Source organism: Diadema antillarum, unplaced genomic scaffold (genome assembly GCF_040938485.1).
Source record: "Diadema antillarum isolate AM-2024a unplaced genomic scaffold, OU_Dant_1.0 seq00000481_RagTag, whole genome shotgun sequence".
NCBI lineage: Eukaryota > Metazoa > Echinodermata > Echinoidea > Diadematoida > Diadematidae > Diadema > Diadema antillarum.
This window is the reverse complement of record NW_027271445.1, coordinates 3,448,167-3,462,734: the sequence shown is the minus strand read 5'-3', so window position 1 is coordinate 3,462,734 and position 14,568 is coordinate 3,448,167. Positions and strand designations below refer to the sequence as shown.

At 38.6% G+C, this 14,568-nt stretch overlaps 1 protein-coding gene across 1 annotated transcript in view; it reads left to right on the top strand.

Annotated features, from left to right (window-relative positions):
* The window catches only part of LOC139733492 (uncharacterized), a 35,280-nt gene extending 31,746 nt beyond the window's left edge, over nucleotides 1–3,534 (top strand). Inside the window, exons 25-27 of the mRNA XM_071644304.1 lie at nucleotides 619–782; nucleotides 1,832–1,948; nucleotides 3,186–3,534. Of these exons, the coding sequence (XP_071500405.1) occupies nucleotides 619–782; nucleotides 1,832–1,948; nucleotides 3,186–3,451 (547 nt within the window). The 3' untranslated portion in view covers nucleotides 3,452–3,534. The remainder of the gene's footprint in view (nucleotides 1–618; nucleotides 783–1,831; nucleotides 1,949–3,185) is intronic.
* The last annotated feature ends 11,034 nt before the right edge of the window (nucleotides 3,535–14,568 follow it).

Below are 14,568 nucleotides of genomic sequence, written 5' to 3'. Positions count from 1 at the left end.
ACAAATGTTCAGGAGAGCAAAAAAACATGGCGGCCAAAGCACTGTAGTGAATGGGAAAGTCTTTCCTTTGACATGTCATGGTGGCTTCATTTTTGGAGTAAGACAGTTGGGATTTGGCCAAGACATCACTTGACCCATTATTTGACCATTAAGCCAAAAAATTTTTTTTTGACATTTTTGAGATACGAGGTCTTGTCACCCCATCGACGATATATCGATTATAGTTATGGTCTGATTGTAGTGTGTTCTCAATGGGAAGATTGTTACAGCTACAAGAAATTAGCAAATGTTACTTCTGATGTCCAGTCAATTTTACAGCCACATTGCTATAAATGCTGAATCGTAAGACGCAACAATAGGAGTTTTCCTCATCCCGAGAAGAGCTGATATGGTTGTAAAAATTTCAGGTGATGTTGAAGAGTTTTCATCAAGCATCCTAACTTTCCTCTAGACATCATCTTTATGAAGGGAAAATCTTGAACCAAAGTTGAAGTTCCAAGTAAATGTCCTTGTGTAATAATGTTGAAATCATGCAAAGGCTTAATGAGATCACTTTGCATTGTTGCATGCATGTAGTGCCTATTATAACATGCAGTACTCTGACCTTTGACCCCCCAGACCAGTCCATTATGCAGCGGGGATGACAGGACCAACAGATATCTTGGAGCTCCTTTTGGAATACGGTGCTGACATTGACTCAACCAACGAAGATAACTGCACACCCCTCTTCTTTTCCACACAGTCCAACAACTACTACGCTGCCAGTGTCCTCCTCAATGCAGGTCTTTAAAATGATTCCCTTTCTTGATACTCCATACATTTCACAAATTTAGTGAGTTAACTGACATTTGTGAAATTAATATCTCGTGAACATATTGCCTCCCCCCCCCCCCTCCTTCCCATAATACAAATGCTCTGTGTATTATCTTCCTGGTTGAATATCACCAAATTTTCACCTGAAAAGGGATGATACCTATTTTTCAGTACATCATTTCGTTTTCGATCATGAAATAAACCACTTGCAAAATTGTCCCATTTTGTAAAATGTATAGCATCAATCCTTTACCATATTTTTATTTTCATATCCAAAACATACTGTAATAGTGCAAAGATCCCACATGTACCTTTCCTGTGATCCACTGATGTGTCTGATGTTGGTAATAGACATGATAATATCAGATCACATGAGAATCTTTACTATAGATATGAAAGAGAATAGCAACTGTGATAATTTAAATGGTTTTATGAATGCTGATAATTTTGCAACAGACTATTAAGACACTTAGAGTGGTGACAATATGTTTGTTTGTTTTTTCAAGTAACTGAATTGGAAATGTGTTGAAGGATTGCAAAATTGGGATGGTGCACTGTAATAGTAGATGAGACTTTTGTCTTTGGAACAGAGGTCCTGAGTCCATGTCCTATTAAGTGCTTAATGATAATAATAATAATAATATGAACACTTGTAATGCGCCGGTATCCATCATGAATAGATGCTCATGGGGCAAGAAAGAGAGGCAGAGAGAAAATACCAATGAAAAAATGTATGAGAAAAAGAATAGAGGAAATGTTACAAAAAAGCTTGTCTAAATAACCAGGTTTTAAGTGAGCTCTTAAACTCACTTAGAGAAGACAGATTGCATCCTTATAGACAAGATTTTTTACACAAGAAGTCCCTTTCACCACAGGTATTGGGATTCTTGGCAATGCTGGGGTAATGATAACGGCAGGGCTTTCTGGTAGAGCAGTGGCAACACTGAAGAGGCTATCCTGGGTACATAAGACCACATCTTATTTATGGATCATTGATTCTCCTACCGTCATCCTACAGGCGCCAACGTCCGTCACAAGAACATCCAGGGTCTGACTGCCTTTGACTGTATCATTGACTTTGATGAGTGGCTGGAATGTGGCTTTTTTACTGATGAGGTGAAGGCCAGATTAAAAGGTATGTTACCATGGAAACAAGGTGTTGCTATGGTGATGCTGGAGCCAGTCAGAAGTAATGACTTCACATTTCCCCCATGTATAAAGTTATCATTTGATTATGTGTTTAGAATACTTTGCGTAGTGTTTTCTCATTGTATTTGAATGATTTGGGTGTAAGAAGTTCTGCTTTGTACTAGCATCTTGGGAGTAAAAAAAGATGATGTCGAATAGAAAGATTGAAAATAAATTAATTACCAGAAGTTAGATAAAAGACCAGAATCATTATCTTATTTAGGAATTCTGTATTCATCTCATCGAAGCTAATATTTAAAGATTGATATGAATTTTATCAAACTGTTGATTATTTGAAATAAGTCAACCCAAACCTAATTGAATGCATGAGAATGAGGACTTTGCATTGATTAGTTGATTGATTGATTGATTGATTGATTCTTGAAAAATTTAACCTCTCTGTGATGTGTTGGTATAATCTCCCGAAGGCTTTGACTCTAACAAGATCTTAGCATCCTCAGGCTTGCATCAGACAAGGTTACATGACAAATGAAGCAGTGTTTTGAATATAAGTAGACTCAGAATCAGGCTGAAGTGTATGGCTGTTAACCTCTTTCATAGATACATAAAAGAAAGCTTTAATTTAACCTGTTGAGGATGGACTGATTTTGCTACAACACATATTTCACATAGACACCTACCCGAGTATTCTCAGGACTCGTCATCTACGGGTTAATACTCCTGCTTCACTCTTGTATGTTTGTGCAGTGTACTTTGGGTGGATGAGGATGATATGAAAGTGAAGGATTGCAGTTAAAGGGATCGTATAGTTTTGGTTGAGACCTAACTTTGGGTTTCTAACATTTTTTTTTTTTGGTGAGATAATGAGAGACCTCTTATGAGATATGAAAGAACACAGGGATTCAATGTTTATTTGATGAAAATTGCATTTGAAATGGCTGAGATATCCAAAACAGACCATTTGTAATAAAAGGTAGGACCCACCTATTATTAGGATCGCTTTGTTTTACTTTGTTTTTGAATGTCTCAACCATTCCAAAACTGATTTTTCATCTGATGAATTTTGAATTCCTCTTGGAATGGTATGCTCTGTATTATTTCTGAGTGGTTTCTTGGTATCTCTCAAAAAAGTTACAAGCCCAAATCCTCATATCTCCACCAATACTGTACCATCCCTTTAAACTTTATTGGTATGTCTCTCTTTGTCTGGATACACCTTGCAGCTCACAGCTTGAAACATGCTAGAGACTTGGTGCGAGCCATCACCCAGAAGGTACGAGGCACCCACCGCAAGGGGCTCTTTGCCCAGGCTGCCCTCAGGGCCAACCGAGAGAAAGGGGCGGTCGCCCAACACCCTCCTCTCTCCGCCTCCCTGCCCAACCAGCGATCCCTGGCTGGGGGCGGGAATCTGAATAACAGCCACCCACGGCTGGGGCAGGGAAGGGTGCCCCTCCCTCCCCTCAAGCCTAGAAACTTTCTGATGCAATAAGGCTGTAAGTACAGCATCTTCGAGATGACAAGACAGGTAACATCTCTGGACTATGGCTTCTTTGATGAGATGTGTTGTGCTGGATTGTGGGAAATGGAAACAAGATGTAGGCCCTACATGGAAGATTTGATGACTGAATGACAAGAAGTGTGTTTGTTCTCCCCTATATACAGTGTAATACAGTGTATATATATGTATTTGTTTTTCATAGTCATAAAAAAAAGGAAGACAAACATAAAGCTGATGTTAACATGGTAACAAATAAGAGGCTTTTAGAGAGCAGTCTTGCTATTCATAAGATATAATTAACTTGTGTGACTTGTGACATTCAAAAACCCAAATAGTGTGTTAAGGTTGTGTCCTATCTTTAATGTTGTCAATTATCTACACACACTTTATGAATTTTATATCTTAGGGGAAAAAGCTTGGTAAGATGCTGATTGAAGTTGTCTTGTCTTCTTAACCTTTGTTATCTGAAAATGCATTCCATTTTTTATATGAGTGACATATGATACCAACGTATAGTCACACCTGCCTTAGAGGCTACCTGTCTATAGCGGCCACCTGTCTGTAGCAGCCACCTGCCATATATGGCCGCTAAAAACAATTCCCCGAGAGAAGATATGATGTTACAGACCCTCTCTATAGCAGAAACCTGTCTTATAATGGCACTTTTTTTATCTCCCTATGGTGGCTGCTGTAGACAGGTTTGACTACCTAGTGATTTGTCAAAAGAACCTTTCAGTGTTTTTCACTTCTGTGTGCAATAGATTTTATTCCACTGACTGGAGGCTACATATTTGTCAAATTTCTTGGTGACCATTCAGAGTTGTGATAACTTGTAAAATAATGTTTAATGCTGCCTATGCACAAATTGTATATTCAAGAACAAATCTACATTGTAGAATGTATGCTTTTCACCCAGGAGTTTCAACCATATTACAGTTTGCTCCATGAAATACCCTTTGTTCTAGGACATAAGTGCTGGTCTCACAATAATCATCATAAAGAAACATTCTACCCAATTTTGAGTTCTCTGTACTCATCTGAGCCAGAGATCATATTAAATCAAAGAATATTCATTCTTATTGCCTTGTCATTGCATATCATCAGACAAGTAAATACTTATATTTTTTTTTCAACAAGAATACAAAAAGTAAATCAGAGAAACTTGAGTTGTATTTTAAAATCATAAGAACAGTAACAGCCAGTGGACTCACACATTGTCATTTAAAATGGCCTTTGGCAAGATTCACAAATCAATTCTCTTGATTATGTGACCACAATGTCATTGCATATATTACCCTGTATGTTTTTAGAATATGACATGTCAATTGTTGCCACATTATCTTGAAAGCTACTGTAAAAATGGAAATTTTCGCGGTGTTGAAATTTTCGCGCATTTCGCGCAATCAGAAACTAGCGCGAAAATAAAATCACGCGAATATTTTTGCTTGTCATATGTTCCTTTGCGTGATGTCTTGATTTCGCGGAATTAAAAACACGCGGAACTCTTCTCATCCGGCCAAGCGCGAAAGATTAGTTGCGCGAAAATATCCGCTTTTACAGTAATCAGTTTCTCATTAATTTTACAATTATTGTGCCTTCAAAATCATTCAAATGCAGCTTCTCAACTTCAAGTAAATTGGCTTAAGTCTCTTTTTCTTTTCCTTTTTTCCCCATATCATACCATCATAATCAGTTAAATGCCACCTATCAGCTTGAAATAAACTATGTTAACATATTTTGGATGGCTTCAAACAGAGGGAAATAGTCTGCAATTGAAATGACATGAAAAATTTCTCAGGCAAACTATGAAAGTTGTATACAATCCCAGTAGCTTTAAAATATGTATTTGACCAAATTGAGGCCGACTAAATCATGATTTACATTAACTTTCTTATGTAAAAACAACAAGTGAAAGAAAGAAACTGCAATATTGAAGTATGCATAATGGTCACAAATTATCATTGCTGTAACAGCTAGATATCTGCTAGATACATTAACAATTTTCTCTTCTCTACTTGTAGGTTTATGAATGAGGATGTTGGCTGTGAGGCTGTGTATTCACTAAATCAATTGTGGTTGTGGTTTTCAATGTAAAAAGGAATGTGTAATGATTACCATACTGTCTTTCAGGACATCATGTTGTTGAGGTTGTTAAATTTCTCTGTCCAGATCATGGCTTTTTCTGAGTTATTCACTGCTCCCAGTAGCAAATGTTGCTGTATTACACAGAATCTTGCTTGGCTGTTTCTTTCATTGTAAATCTCATTTGTTGATGTTGAAGAGATTTTATATTTCACCCCACTGTATAGAGATTAAATTTTCAGCAACTGAAGTTCTCATTGTTTTGCTTGTTTGTTGTTTTGTCGTTTGTGTGTGTGTGTGTGTGTGTGTGTGTGTGTGTGTGTGTGTGTGTGTATTTGCACATACTGACATTTTTGTTTGTTGCACTTTATGTCTCTGTAATGACCTTCTGAACCTGCTAAATTTTATTCGCATGAACTACTACTAATACCCACTGTGAGTACAGTGCACTCCTGTTACAACGAACATGGTAAAAACAAAATTTCATTACAGCAAAGTTAAGATTCAGGTTCGAACTGGAGTACATTCTGCACAGCCAGCTGCAATGGTAAAACACACCTATACATGTACACCATATCTATCACCACCACGACCTCCATTTTCCTTGACAAAAACAATGCAGGATGACAAGAAAATAAAATGTACCCCATGTTCATATCGTTACACATTCTTGTCCAGCTGTGATGGTAAAACATTCCTAAAGTAATACATGCCCAAATCACTCAAAAATGAAATAGTGGAAAAATGAGCAATGACAATGGGATTCCGAATAAAACAAAAAATAAAAACTCTTTTCACAGCTGCGGTGGAATCTACAAGGGCATTTCCATAGCCTACGTAGTTGTAAATAAATGCTTGAATAAACTGAACTAAGTTACATTCTTCTAATTGTCTGTATTCTTTTATTAGTAATGTGATTTTTGAGCAAAAATGTTACAAAGAATACATGGGAGAATGAGGCGAGCCAATGCTATAGAAAAAGGAAAATTGTCTCAAAGCTGATATTTAGGCATGAACGGTATAATAATGAGCAAATATGTGCCTATCGTGTCAACAGTGTTTGTGTGAGGTGTACATTTAGATATCAAATTTCCAGTACATGTACTGAATTTAAGATAGGCGCAATTTTGAGCCTTCCTTTGTATGTTTTATGGGGCGTGAATCTTGTATTCGTACATTTTGCGTTGATGAATACCGGCTGAAAGACTCAGCTATAAACCATAGTATTGTGACGTAATCAGTATACAATACCCAGCTTGCATTATTCCTTGTTCTCTCCAGTCTACTGACGGAAGTCTTCAACTATACCTAACTCTTTGTGTGCTGTATCTATTTCCTGTCCATTGGTTTGTGTTTGAACTTTGTTTGTGTTTCACTCATCCGCACATAAAGGGTTAAGGAATAGAGCCTTAATACTTGGCGTCCAAAGTTCCCCCCTTTTTTTTCAAAGACGCGTACTTATAGGTCTGCAAACAGGTGTATTAACCTGTTCCGTGCGTGAACTTGGTGGCCACGCTGTGTATTAAGTCCATGGGGATTTCAGAATTCAGTATTAAATGGGTTAAAACTGCCCTCACTATTCACAATTTCTATACTGATCACTGGAACAATGGATTCTGGTTTCGAGGGGTTTATTCCTTATTTTGTAGGTATACAGCATTAGCACTTGATCAGGACAATAAGGGCTCATAGTCTTCACACGCAAGTCTTTTTGACATCACAGAATGTCATTGTGCTGTTGGACACTGTCCTCTTTAGATTTTAGAGAAAGCTGCTGGTAATTAAGACTAGGCTACTGAGGCTGTTGGACACTGTTTTTTTTTTGTTTTTTTTTTGTTTTGTTTTGTTTTTTTAGATTTTTTTAGATTTTAGATAAAGCGTCTGGCAGGAGAAGACTAGGCTACTCGGGAATCATTCATGCAGAACGCCAAGAGTCAATAAAAGAGATGCAACCCCCGGATGGTCCACGTCGGGTGGAATTTTCCCTGACAGCCGACATGAACGGACGCGTAGCACAATTGGCCCCCCACGCGACCGCGGCAAACCCATCCACGCCCAGCAACCCCCACCACCACACGCACACACCACCACCACCATCCACACTCACGCCCAACAACCACACATTCCCCATCACCACCCATACACTCGCGCCCGACAACCACACATGCCCCGCCCCCACACACATGCCCCATCACCACCCATACACTCCGGATCGCGCCCAACAACCACACATGCCCCCCACTACCACCACTGGGTTAAAAAAAAAAAAATGACGATGCAGCGAAACTGCAGAAGCCCATATGAGCTAGTGCACCACCACAACGCGCCCAGCAACCACACATGCCCCCCCCCCCCCCACCACCACCACCACTGAGGGATCCCGAACAAAACCAAAATGACGATGCAGCGAATATGAGTGCACCACCACAACAATCACCACCACCGCCATCTTATCACCCATCCACGCCCGGCAACCTTCACCACCACCGCCATCTTATCACCCATCCACGCCCGGCAACCTTCACCACCACCGCCATCTTATCACCCATCCACGCCCAGCATCCTTCACCACCACCGCCATCCACGTCCAGCAACCTTCACCACCGGAATCCCTCAAAACCATAGAATAGGTCCTATCTGAAGGCCAACCCAAAGGACAGCAGACTCCAACTCTTCTCCAATTCAGTAACTAAACTCATCGTAGACCTCACTTATATCACTATACCACGACCACACGACTCGTAATAATTATTCCCCCATCCACGCCCAGCAACCACACACCACCGCAATGATCCCTCAAAACCATAAAGTAGGTCCTATCTGAAGGCCAACCCAATGAGAGCAGACTCCAACTCTTCTCCAACTCTCTAATAAAACCCACTTATCGTTACCACAACCACGACTCGTAACAGTTACTATTTTTGATCAATAAAACTCAATATAGGCCAGCTCACTTATCACTACCATGACTACCACGACCACGACTCATGAGTTATGACTTTGCTACTTTGGCCATTTTAGATATCTAAAAACTCTCACGGATAAAAGAGCTGCATCATCCAGATTCCGATTCATCACACGAGAAATAGGGTCAAAGCATCGTTTTCAAGAATTTTCATCGTTTATAGGGAAATATCTTTTGAATATCATACAACCCTCGGGGATACAAGAGTTGCATCATCCATTCAGATTCGGATTCACCACTCCTCGAAATAGGGATCAAACCCTGAAAAAAAATACGTGGACGGTACAGTAAGATCCAGCCTCTGCCACTCAGACTATACAGCTTCATTTCGATGTTTCTTTCTGTCATTAATACTGTCATAGCCTTATTACTTTCTTTTTCAGATTCAATTCCTCACAACAGCTACACAACGACATAAAATCTTACAGCTGTTGTTCTCATTTGCAAATACATCATTGCAGTTAATGTTATTTTGGAAGGTCGCAAGCACAATTGATTAACACTGTGTAGCTTGTTCTAGCAACCAACATTCATTGTAATTACACCTGTCTCTTCTGACCGCTCATGCTGTAGCCGTACAGCGCCAAGCACACTGAAAGAAATTGTGAAAATTGATAAAAGTGATTCAAAAGATGACTTCTATGAGAAGTGGTCCTGTGTTCTGAAAGTAGACGCAATTTTGATAGGGTACGCCATGCGCTAGGATGGGGGAGGGGGGTTCTGAAAGTAGACGCAATTTTGAGAGGGTGCGCCATGTGGGATGGGATGGGAGCAAGTGCACTGTATTCCCACCCGATCGTTCTGCTCCCTGCTAACATTAATCAAATTCCACTCATGTAGCCTCATGATAGGGCGATAATTTCAACTTTACTAATGAAATATATTGATAAAAACTCTTCTTTTTTCTGTTCATTTTAGCGAGTGAATGAGTCTTAAGTCTGAAGGTGCTTTCCAAAATGACCGTCGCTCGATTCCAGTATGTGGTGCGTTTCGGTATAAACTTAAAAACACGATTGTGGAAGAGTGTAACATAGCATTGACCTATAGTGTTTACTTCCGCCATTTAATGCGTGCACGTAACTCCACCTCACGCTACACGACTTTGTCACGAACCAGTCGTACGACCTAGCGACCGGAAATTCGACATCTCCAGCCTCGCCAGTTTCCGCTTGTGCGAGAAGGTCGGAAATGTCAGTCGAGAAGATCTGACATGCCGGATTTTCATGACCGGTCGCGTGGACTTTCAGCCAATCACGCTGCAGTATGTAGGCCTACCGATGCCAGTGCAGTAGTACAAAAGCTGAGTGGTCAGCTAAACTCATGTGTTCGGTGTCGAGTGGCGCGACTGGTCGTGCGACAAGGCTCACCTTTATAGGGCTCACACGGGTAAATATTTCCCCATAGAGACGTGCGTTAAAATTCAAAATTAAAAAAAAATCTGTAAAATAGCTGGGAGAAATGAGGTGTTTCATCTTCACTATAAACCTGAAAAAAGTGAGATACATTGTACACCCTTTCATCCATCAAATTTCCAAGGGGGATTCTTCAGCTCAAACTCTGTCCAAGGGTTTGCAAAGCCAGTCTACGATTTCTGTTTACCTAAAACATCACATAATTTCTGTACATGCACCCAATCTATACAGTCCCTTCAAATTCCATGAGAAAAGCTTTCATCTTCCAACCAAAATGCAGCTTGTATATAGAGGAATTCATACTCAATATCTGCAGCTATTCAGTTTTTTGCCAAACTGCATTTCAGATTTTTAACTAATATTTTCTTCATTTATTTCAGTATCTTTGGTATCGATCTTGTGAAGCGGTCAGGGATATTCCGTTATATTTACAGGTGTGAGGCCTGTAAAGTCGTACGACCGGTCGGGTCATGTCTTGTGCGGCGGGTTTTTCTCCATCACGTTAGCGTGTCGAGAGTTGAAGGTCTGATTGTCAATCCATGATGTTCGTGACAAATCAGCTGTCTGGGAAGTCCGTTAGGTGATGAGATCTCTTCCGGTGTGACCTCACACTGGGTCATTTCAAACACAAATTTGAGAAGTGCGTGAGTGATAAAAAAGTTCCTGCAGATGTTGTTTTCATTATCTCCAAGGGAAAGCACTAAAAAGCTCTCATTTGATGACAATGAATAATGATTGAGTTTTTCCAAAGAAGTGGTGTTTATGAGCGCGTGACTTGAATGTTTTTGTTACACGTGAGAAAAGTTGTATTCATTTCCTTTGGTCCCCTAAACGTTAAAGTGAACATAAAAACCTATGATCAATCACCATCCGGCAATTTCCACGAGAGAAAGTTGACTACACTATACGTCCATGCACAAGTCATATTGAGCACATATCCCACCTCACCCTTTAGAGAGAGAAGAAAAGTATCGATTTTTATGAAAAGGGTAAAATCAATCAAACAGCCTTAAACAAACTTACTGTTAAAATAATTCATTTATAGAAGTGTGAATTAGTTTCTTCTGTTTTCACAGACAGTGATATCGACAGCAACCACAAATGAAGTTTAGTTGTGCTGATGCCACCACCTTACAACTCTTCTTTAATGAAAATAACAGCAATGATGATAAAGCGTTAACACATTCGCGCATGCACACGCACATGACGTATGAGCTACAAATATTTCGTCACATAGGTCATGCTTTATAATGTATTCATGGCATGACACTGGGGTAACAACACCTTCCTAAGCATTCTTTGCATCTGGTAAGTTGTCTTGATTAATTCTGATTATAGTTCGTTATTTTGAAGGTTCGATAATCCGAAAATATGTTCCAAAAGTTTATTAATCCGAAAATAAAAAGAGGTTGGTTGATTCGAAGGTTCGTTATTTTTAATCAGAAAAGATAGGTTTGTTATTTTGGCGGACGGTTCGTTAATTCGAAAATGAGAAAAAGAAAACTGGTTCGTAATTCCGAAGGTTAGTACGTCATAAGGTTAGTAATTCAGAATGTTCGTTAGGGTGAAGCTTCTTCTCACTTTTGGATTAATGCACGTCCGCATTAAGTAACTTTATTTAATTTTGGACCCGAATGTAATGATCGGATTAACGAATACACAGTATTAGGAAAACGAGCACCATCCGCGGTTTTGACAACTGATCCCTCCCATGTATATACTACCTATATAATTTGTGTTATCAATGCATTGTTATACGTCACTTTAAATTGATCAACTAAATCGTTGACACAACCCGGGGACACAACAATCACTCCGCCTTCTCAGGAAGTTTATTCCAGTGACCCGAATAATCAACAGCAAGTTCACGAGGTCTTGTCACCCTGATTTACAGTGCATCATGTTGAACAGCTATTATGCTAATTGGCAGAAAATTTTAGTCGTCCAGGGCCCTGTTTTATGAAGAGTTATAATTGATGATATAGTTGATTTCTATCATAAGTCTATGGCAGCCTGTGTGTTACGGAAGTTTATAATCGATAACATCTTTTGATGAAACGTGGCCCTGAAGTAACAATTGTTATATGGAAACTAATCGACTTCAATCAATGGCATGTCCAAGCGTTGTTATATACCACACTCAACAATTATTATAAGAGGTTGTTCATCCCGGTTGTGTCAAAATATGATAAAGCATAATATTTAAACATTTTGAAATTGCGTGAAATATCACATCACACATGACGCGAGGGAAATGTATCTATGTCATAATGTCGTTGGCAAGCCTTGAGATAAATACGCAAGGATACAGTGAATCCTTGGATCACCTGTTGATTGTGTTGTTAAAACCCTGAAGGTACATCAGAATTCGTCTTGGAAAAATACCTCAGTGAATTCTTAATCTTTATGATAAATAGAAGCTCTTATTATAAATTGCTCTCTTAGTGTTCCGGGTGATCGTTTCTGTTTATTTTCTTGTTGTTGTTGTTGTTGTTGTTGTTGTTGTTGTTGTTGTTGTTGTTGTTAGTTTTGCTAATCAATTGCTTCTAGACAGAGTTTTAGCACCATTTTATCCCCCAACTGTACGTGTCATATTTCTCATCGGACATGATGTGTGTATCTCGCACTTTCAGCCATATGCACTGTGTCATGTCATAAAACCATATAACAACAGAAAAAAAAAACAAATCACACGTCAGCATGTTCCTGCAATAGAGCTCTGCAAACTATAAAACGTGCATTTAAGCTTTAATAACGCTTCAAGCTATATGCCACAGCTTACCAAATATACAAATCACATGATCGACATGTCTTACATGTCTTACGAAAAGTACATAAAATCTGTTCAGAACACACAAACAGAAACGTTTAATCTTGCCCATATTCTTCAAAGATTAAAGATGTGTTATCGCATGGCTAATTCCCAGAAGAATGTTACACAATTATTGAGATTAGCAAGTCAACACCGCCTTGGTATAGTAACTGTTGAAAAAATATCCGGCAATGCCTCGTAATTTTGTTGAAGAAGAAGTATAATAATCTTAACGGAACCGAGGAGGACAATATACGATTATCCGTTTAGTGTATAGAAATTATTTCAAACCAGTCAATTCAAAAATCGCAGATGGAATTCCCATAGTATCAGGATTATAGAGTCGACATGAGCAAACATTGGAGGAGTACTGTTTATCTGTGTACACGTGTTTTCTGTGTTTCCTTTGAATAATAAATGACATTGTAGTCTGAACATAACATCTTATCTCCATAAATATTGCACATCTATGGAGATAAAGTGATTTATTTACACCGTAGTGGGCTGGAGTACAGATACGCATCGTTTTCTGTGAACATGTTCTGTTGTTGTTGATGTTTTTTTTTTCATCTCCCTGTCGCGACAGGATTCTAAATTTACGTGTTTCTCACACATGTATTTGAGTTGAAATCCAGGAATCTCGTGATATAATACCAAGGGTGATATTCTTCATTCCGAAGAGTTCGTAATTCCAAAGGCTCGTAATTTGGAAAACGAAATGAATAATTCATTATTCCGAAGATTAGTTAATCTGAAATTGAAAACAAAACAAAGCAAAACAAAAACAAATAAACAAACAAGACAAAATGTTCCTCCGAAAGTTTGTAAATCGAAACGAAATCAAGGGGGTTAATCTAAAAATGAAGACAATATTCTGAATAACAAACTTGACCTCGTTTTTTTTTCGATCAGTGAACCTTCGAATATCTGAACTTAATTCATTTTCGTATTAATTAACCTTTAGATTAACAAACCAGATCTAATTTTCGGAATAACGAACATTCGGAATAACGACTTGTAACCGATACATGAGATCATTTACAAACAACTTCACGTGAAGGCGCCTCTTCCAGGATCGATTCGACTCTGAAATGCTTAAAAATTCAATTTCTGTAATGCACTGTTTAACAGCGTTTCCAGTTTAAAGATGCGACCTGTGTGGTACTATAGTTACCAGACTCTCCGGCATGATGTACTGTGTAATACCACTGTAATATGAGGCTATTTACTGTATATCGGAGTGGAAAATAAAACTTGAAAGCCTAAAAAAGTGGAAATCTTAAAGCTATCTTATCTACACAGTATAATACAATATAGTATTGCTATACCGTAGAAAATTTAGTCAATCGATTCATCAGCATTGTGATGAATATTGTTCAAAGAGCTAAGGCCGACACTCCTTGAAGCTATATACTGCAATTCTATAGCTGTAGTTACCGATACCTGTATTCCCTCAAACTGCAAGATTAGCTTAAGTCTACTTATATATCTTTATTTCAAGTTACAGTTCATTACTTCTGTAACTCCATTTATCAATCTCTTTCTGCAGTATAATGAACTCTATGTTGTGAAATATCAATTACTGTACTTATCTATTAAAAGCGCAGAAATAAAGTCCTTTTTGAAATAATGAAGCACATCAATCTAAATCTAGAGCTCTTCACAATGACAGCAAGCTCTTCTAAAGTCGATTTTTTAAACGCTTATGAACATCATATGACCATATATAAACATTATCTGTCAGCAAAATCTGACAATATATGAAATTGTGCCATCACAGTGACTAATGGTTGATAAACGCTTCTAAAGAAAATTGTCATTTTCTACACTCGAAAGT